At 39.6% G+C, this 7,936-nt stretch overlaps 1 protein-coding gene across 1 annotated transcript in view; it reads left to right on the plus strand.

Annotated features, from left to right (window-relative positions):
• piezo1 (piezo type mechanosensitive ion channel component 1 (Er blood group)) overlaps positions 1–7,936 on the plus strand; it is a 72,214-nt gene that overhangs the window by 49,462 nt on the left and 14,816 nt on the right. Inside the window, exons 26-35 of the mRNA XM_016662600.1 lie at positions 449–614; positions 993–1,082; positions 1,240–1,355; positions 1,466–1,534; positions 3,560–3,660; positions 3,739–3,883; positions 4,485–4,556; positions 5,235–5,407; positions 5,566–5,663; positions 7,581–7,715. Of these exons, the coding sequence (XP_016518086.1) occupies positions 449–614; positions 993–1,082; positions 1,240–1,355; positions 1,466–1,534; positions 3,560–3,660; positions 3,739–3,883; positions 4,485–4,556; positions 5,235–5,407; positions 5,566–5,663; positions 7,581–7,715 (1,165 nt within the window). The remainder of the gene's footprint in view (positions 1–448; positions 615–992; positions 1,083–1,239; positions 1,356–1,465; positions 1,535–3,559; positions 3,661–3,738; positions 3,884–4,484; positions 4,557–5,234; positions 5,408–5,565; positions 5,664–7,580; positions 7,716–7,936) is intronic.

Here is a 7,936-nt window from a genome sequence, read left to right on the forward strand (position 1 = left end):
CTGGTGTTGTTGTCTATGTTCAGCTACGATTCATTTTACCCCCAAAAAAGCTGATTCCCCCCTCCCCCTTGTTTGTGCCGGGGATCAGTATAACAGGGAGTCTCTAAGAATCCACCCCCCACCCCTTTACTCACACACATTGTTCAACCATACAGCTATTTGTAAGCCATAGGGGGGGGCCCTGAAATAGTTTGGAAACCACTGGGGGGACCCAGGAGAAAAAGTTTGGGAACCTCTGCTGTAACCAGACAGCATGAAAGTTAGAACTCATATGAAAAAATATTGAGCCTCAGGGAGAATTGAGGATTTAGAAAATAACTAATCACTGAATTACATGTCTAAGTCTTATTTGAAACAGGTTCTTTCTGTTTTGCATTAATCTGACAGATTCCTGATTATTTTCTCCATATTCTCTGTGTTTTTTTGTTGTTTTTTTTCCTTCTCCCAGCTGCTGCGGTGAGCGGCGACACTTGCAGTCTGCCAGTGGAGGAAGCGGGCATTTTGTGGGACAGCTTGTGTCTGCTCTGCCTCCTGCTGCAGAGGAGAGTCTTCCTCAGTTTCTACTTCCTGCATGTGACAACAGAGCTGCAGGCGTTTGCCAAGCAGGCGTCGAGGTGAAGCGCAGCGTGAACCGAGAACAGTTTTCCATTCAACACACACTAGAGTCGTGGATTTAAACAGTTGAACACACAGGGCCTGACTAAAGCATTTCTACCATTTGAACCTTTTCATATTTTTTGAAGAGCAATATTGTTTACAGAGATCCATTTTATTTGTTGTTTCTGTTTTGTTTATATTTAAAATGTCTTCCAGGTTCCAGCATTAAATGTTCATTAAAGTTTAAAGTTTATCAATCCTTCAGAATGTGTTCTTACTAGTAGGATTTAACTTCACTATTAACTCTCAGTTGTTTATTTGTTTTTGTTGTCATTATTTTCTGTGAATGTGTAAGAAATGTAACCAACATGTTTTTTTTCTTTTCTGTCTCTCAGAGGGTTCGAGCTCTTCAGAGCCAGCATCATGAAGAACGTTAAGTTTCACCAACAGATCGAAAAGAAATCGCTGTCGCAGCTCAAAAAATCGTGAGTTTTCTCTTCATGAAATAACAAATTGATTTTAAAATGATATGAAGCTCAGCAGGAGTTTTGGAAGTGCAAACTAAAAAGGTCTTGATACTAAAACGTCCTGTCTTTTGTCCCTTCTCATTTTCCTCCTTTTGTTTTCTCTTTCTCCTCCCAGCATGCAGAGGATTCGCTCCAAGCAGCAAAAGTACAAGGATGGACAGAAAAGCAGTGACGTGTCCACGGAAACCCAGGAAGCCACCTCAAGCAGCACTGACCACTCCTCTGAAGCTGGTAAATGTAGTCCACCACTTCCATGTCCTTCATGTTGTTCCTTCTGTAAACAGCGTCACTAGTTTCATTCTTTTGAATGGGTTTAATCTCATGTAAATCTTTCCCTCCAGAGTCCCAGAAAGACAAGAAGAAGTCTAAGAAGAGAAACTGGTACCAGCCGTGGATCGACCATGCAGGAGGTACTGTCTCCGTTTTCACTGAGACTGATATGGCAGCTCGCAAAAGTATTCATCCACAGACTGAACCTTTGCTGCATTTATTTTATATGATAAATATTAGCGCATGATTGTGAATTGGCTCAAACTTTAGAACTGGTTTTCAATTTCTTTCATTCGTTTCCATCTCCACCTTGAGTTATTAAGAATTAATATTAAGAAGAAAGGACAAATATTTCGATCTGTAGAAGTTCAAACAGTGTTCAAAGTTCTGACCTGAGTCCATAAAACAGCGAGATGAATGCAGAATGTATTCAATGTCAATGTCAACTTTATTTTTATAGCACATTTAGAAGTTGACCAAAGTGCTTCATAATCTACAGCAGAGGTTCCCAAATTTTTTCTGGGTCCCCCCAGTGGTTTCCAAACTATTTCTGGGCCCCCCTTATGGCTTACAAATAGCTGTCTGGTTGAACGATGTGTGTGAGCGAAGGGGTGGGAGGTGGATTCTTACAGACTCCCTGTTATACTCAGCCCCGGCTCCAGATGAACAACGGAGGGGGGAATCAACTTTTTTGGGGGCAAAATGAATCGTAGCTGAACATAGACAACAACACCAGTATCCTTCAAGCTACTTGTTAACAAGCTTAAGGTTCTGTATTGATATTAACTAGTCATCTTTTAGTTAACTTTACCTGCATCCAACAGCTTTACTCAACAGTCGGTTAGTTTGGGGGAAAAACTGTGAAAAGTTATTTGCGTTTTGCTGGTTTGCTGCCATGATCCTAACACACCTGCGTAGCTCTGCCCAGCAGCAGCAGGTCTCCTTCGCTGTCGCACATGAACCCAGTGCAAGTGTCATAGCGCTCATATTGTGTTTAAAGGTGGCTCGGAAAAACAGGTTACGACATGTTAACAACGGATTAAACAGTTTTAACTGCTGATAAAAGTGACAGAGGACACAGATATGGGAAATGCGGAAGACCCTACTGTATCAAATTGACAGAGGAATAACAGAGACTTGGCCATTCTAAGGTAAAAACACAGCGCGTACAGCGTTCATGTTTTTTTTTTTTTCATCCAGACGGCTTCCCGTGCCCCCCCTGTAATGGGACAGCGCCCCCCCTAGGGGGCGCGCCCCACAGTCTGGGAACCTCTGATCTACATCAACGGAATAACAACAACAAAATTATTAAAACAATAAAAATAAAACACAAAGATATTAATAATGAAACAAATATAAATTCACAAGGATAACAAAGAGAAACTTAGCGGACGTTTTGGAAAAACAGAAAGAGTCAGTAGAGAATAGCTGCAGGGAACCATAGGGGCTAATCAGAGGTAAGGAAAGACAGCTGGGGAAGACAGCAGGTAGAGGGAAATTATATGTTTTTATGAATATTATATATTGAGCAGGGGAGCAAGCTGCTAGGTAATGCTAGATAAAGATAAAGCAGAAAGAATGAAAAAAGGGAGAAGCAAATCTGAAATGAATAAATGTGGTAAACAAAACAAGGTAACACTCATTTAAAGAAAACAAAAATCCTTAACACAAAGGATGAGAATAAATAAACTGACATGAGAAATAAAGTAGCAAGATGTCACAAAATAAACGACAGATTTATTTATTAAACAGGGACACGAATGAAACTAAAACTCCAGGCATCTACTGATGACAGCAGCTAGAAAAACGCCCAACAGACTTCCAGCTGTAATTAAAGCAAAATGTAGTTATTCAGAGTACAGAGTACTGCCACGCTTTCTTTCCAGAGTTATATTTATATTTTAAAAAAATATCATTTTGTATCTTTTTGCTCATCCTCCACAATTTTGTCATATAAAATACTAATAAAGCCAGTTAAAGTGTACGACTGTTTTGTGACTAAACATGAAAAAGTTCAAGGAGTATGAATACTTTTGCAAGGTGATGTAAATAACATTTCATTAAAGACTTTTTGTTTTTTACAGAATAGTTATTCAGTACTGTATCTTATACTAGAGCCTCCAGTATAACCTGACAGAGTGAGTTTGTTTGTGTCTGCTGCTCAGTGATTCACTCAGGAGACTACTACCTGTTTGAGTCCGACAGTGAGGATGAAGAGGATCTGAACTACGAAGAAAAGAAGCCTCAGGCTCAGACTGCGTGCCAGGTCAGAACCCAACAGTCATCCTCATAGTTCATGCATGTCGATAAATTAACAGCTGTTACAAGGAAATGTGTCTCCCAGTTGGCATACCAGGCTTGGGTGACGAGTGTGAAGGCAGCTTTGAGAGAACGCCAGAGACATCAGAGACACATGAAGGCTGTCAAAAGAAAAGAGACAAAGAGACAAGAAAGAGGAGATTCCCAACAGGAGGCTCTTACTCTGAAGGGTAATGACTTTGTGCCAATAAAACTCAGAATCTAGTAAAAGTCTTTGGATTTGACTGAAATAGATCTTCAAACAGGTATCGGTGACAATTTGCCCAATCCACAAGTGCAGATCTATTCAGCCTAATTCTATGATTTGTGCGTCGAGTGACGTCATGCTTTATTATTTATTTTACATTATATTTAGATTTCCTAGTTGCACTTTCTGAATAATTTGAAAGATTTGTTGCAGTTTATTTCGTACAGGTAGTTAACCTGCTGTTTTTGTCAATTTGTTTCTTTATTTATTTTACATTGACTGTTCTACTCCTAACTGCTCTGACTGAATAAATTAAACTTGTGTTGTTACATGCTTGATCAAGTTTATTAATCTATTGGTGTATTTCAGTGTTCTGTATTGGTGCAGAGTTATCTAGTAAATGTTCTGTGTATTTATGTGTGTGTTTAAAAAAAAAAAAACAAAATACATCTTAAGTCAATTCAATTGTTTTTCTCATTCCTAGTTATGATGAATTGCTAAACTACGACACCATGTCAGGTAAAGTAGCTCAGCTGTACTGCAACAAGCTCATCAATCTCTTGTTCTCTTGTGTGTGTATGTAGCTTGTGCAGATGAAGTATTTGAGGAGGCCGATGACATCTGTGAAGCTGAGGAACCTGAGGAGGAAGAGTCTGGTAGGTAAACATTTACAATGAATACCCATATCTGGTCAGTGTTGGACCTAACCCTGGGTCTGGAGCTGCATTCTCATTGGTTGGCTTCAGCTGTGGAATAAATTACAACCAGATGCTATTGGAGGGCGTACGCATAGACCGAAATATAGTTTAACCAAACACTAAGCAGTGACTGAATAATTTATAACATGCTCAATCTCTGAAGGAGGAATAATAATAGTAGTTATATTTATAAATCAGAGCTGTCAATAATCACAAAAATGAAATTGAAAAAATTGGATGACATTGGTCTTTTGAAATGTCATATTTATGATTCACAACTTTAAAGTTTTGCAATTTAGGGGAAAATATTGTCCTGCATTGCTGCTGAATTAAACGTATATTTGCACTTTTGTATCTGGATTTAACATATGGAATATTTCCACATGTTATTAAATCATATTTTTATTTCTTGGCATTCAGTTGATTTCTGATACTGTAACTTCTCTGTTATGTTTTAGTCTTATTTTCTTTTCATTGTTTAATTTTAATCTGATTTTATATTTTTCATATGTTACTTTGATGGAGTTCAAATCTGTTTTTAACAGTGCTGTGTAAATAAACTTGACATTGACATTGAATTAGGAAGCACCAACCAAGCTATAGACAGGGTCTTAATTTATTTGCTGTGTGCTGCAGTGCATGGAGAGATGGTGCAGAAGATCCTGGACATCCTGCGCTTCCTGTTTGCCATTATCCTGGCCATGGTGGACGGAGTGACCCAGTGGCTCAATCTGCTCACGAAGCAGTATAGAGACACATCCACGGTCCTGTGCAACGAACGCTACTTCATCATCCACAAAATCAAGCAGGTGTGTGTGCAGAGCTGAAACCTTTCTTCCGTTACATTGGTTTGTTTGTTGGACCAAATGCACAAGAACACAAGCATGAGCATTTTAAAATAATAATTTTACAATTGTACAATGTCTGTTCTACAAACTTTGAATGTGTGTCTTCCCGGTCATTGCAGTGTGACACAGCCGAGTCCAGAGAAGACCTGGTGTCCCAGAACAGTGAGAGTTCCAGTCAGAACACAAGTTTGGATCCAGAACAGGCTACCAGAAGCAGGTTAGTGTGACGTTGATCGTAACAACTTCTTACCCTTTATATTGTCAACATGTTTTAACATACCACAAATCATAACTTTGGTAAAAACTGATCAATGCAGCACCATAAAGTAGGAAAAGGTCGTACATTCAGGCTGATGTTAGAAAATCCTGGACTTCAACTGGGGTCACTTCAACTGGTGACCCAACTGTGTCTGATGTAAACTAGTTCTTATTGTAGGAACACCAGTCCCAGTCTGAAGCTAAAGGAGTCTTTGGGTTGGACATTTTCATTCTGCCTCCAGACTAAAGTCCTTCATGCCACAGCAAGTCTTTAGGACTCAGAGGGAGATGGTGAAGATGTCATAGATCATGACCAAAGCCGCCCAGGACTCGATCTGGAATGTTGTTTTGAATACTCCGAGGAAAGTGAGCCTAGATCTGTGGGACGTGTTGAAACGCTCAATACAGACATGGAACGTGTTTGTTGCTTCAGGCAGAAACATGCTCCTGGGTCATTGATCATCTCTGCTGCTCCTGATGCCCATTCAACTTCTCTCAGGGTCAAGAATGGAGAAATGACTTCTGGCTAAAGTCGGCCTTTACCTTCTTATTTTTGGACCTGAGGTCTTTCCTTGTAGAGTAGAGGTGTTTCCACTGACCTGGTGGGCTGATTCCATGTCAGGAAGACAGATGGTTGGTCTCTCTGCAATCGGGACAGAAGCTGAGCCCACAGGGCACAGGGTGGTCACCGAGGTGATGACATCTTCCATGCTGCCTAACGCAGATGATACCAGCTTTTAAAGCCTCAATGTTATTCAACCTTATTCTTTTTAATTCTCAAGAGTAACTGCGTCTTTTCTTTTTATTTGTTTTATTTTTGATGCAGTTTCTGTAAAACACACTCCACTAACCCTAACCCTAACCCTACTCCACTTTGAAACAGTTGTTAAAAATAGTAATCTTTGATATAGTTCTGAAAAGACAGGATGGTTGGTCATTAACAACAGTATGATCCTTCAAACCAAGAAACGTATTGGCTGTTTAGTAATGGTCCAGTACATCCAGTTTATGAGATGATCCAATACACTACAGTGGACCGCTGTGTGTACTGGTGTTAGCGAACACAACCACCTGCTAGTAGCAGAATCCTCTAGAAGCACTCACAACTGCCCATTTTAATAGTTCAAACACAAAATACATCTTAATATGCATTAATACACACAGAGGAACCATCTTGGGGATTCAGCCAATCAGTGGCTGAATCCCCAAGGTAAAAGGGGATTAATAATAAAGGTAAAAGGCACTTCACAATTGGTTGTGTTGCAGTCAGCAGCCAGTAGCGTGTTCAGTAGCATTATGTCTTGATTTTTCAGATTCCTAAGCTGTGTTTTCTTTCAAGTATTTTAAATTTTCTCTAAGAAAATCTAAGACTTTATGAATTATTAATCACAAATAATTTGAAGTTATGATCTGCAGAAAAATCTGTGAACAGATGAATCTGTGAATTCTGAACCTTGAACCTGTCTGCTGTGTTAGAAGGGTTTATTTAATACAGTTGGAGGCTTCTTAATGTTTATGTGTGAGTATATGAGCCAGTCCAGGGGAAACACAAGAACTACTTCCTTTCTTATTTCAAAATAAGAGTCCTATGTCTAGATTCTTAAAGCTTTCACCTTTATATCCAAGTTCCATAATAATAATTTAGTTTTGCAGAAAACATCACATAGACCCAAACCAGTAAATGCTTTGCTTTAGTCATGTAGCTTAATGTAGTTCTCATGGCATGACTAGCAACATGAACATGTTGTTACTGAAGGGTCTGCTTGAGATGCTGCAGCTTCCCCAAGAATAAAAATAATATGAATCTTTAACAGTTTGTTCTGAAATGTTTTCTGGTTCTTTGTATTCACATGTACTGTGTGTCTCTACACGACAGATTGGAGACCCCCAGGCGCAGCAGCAATGGGAATCTCCTCACTGAAGACGTCCTGAGCAGCAGCATGGGACTACAACCAGAACCGCCAAGACAAACCAGACACTCCAGAACAGCCAGTGAGATCCTGTCCAACAGGTGAGGCATCTGAACATGGAGATTTATTTTACTAACTTTACAGAGGGCTGTGACTCTGCAACAGCAACACCAGACTGGATGCAGAGGATGGGTGATGTGTAGGAGGAGAATGCTGATAAGTAAAGAGGCAGTATTATGTAAAATCGACTCTTTTGAGCTTTACATCATTTTACACCATGTGCCTGGAAAATACATAATACTATCCCTTTAACAACACATAA

Source organism: Poecilia formosa, unplaced genomic scaffold (assembly GCF_000485575.1).
Source record: "Poecilia formosa unplaced genomic scaffold, Poecilia_formosa-5.1.2 Scaffold380, whole genome shotgun sequence".
In the NCBI taxonomy this organism is placed as follows: domain Eukaryota; kingdom Metazoa; phylum Chordata; class Actinopteri; order Cyprinodontiformes; family Poeciliidae; genus Poecilia; species Poecilia formosa.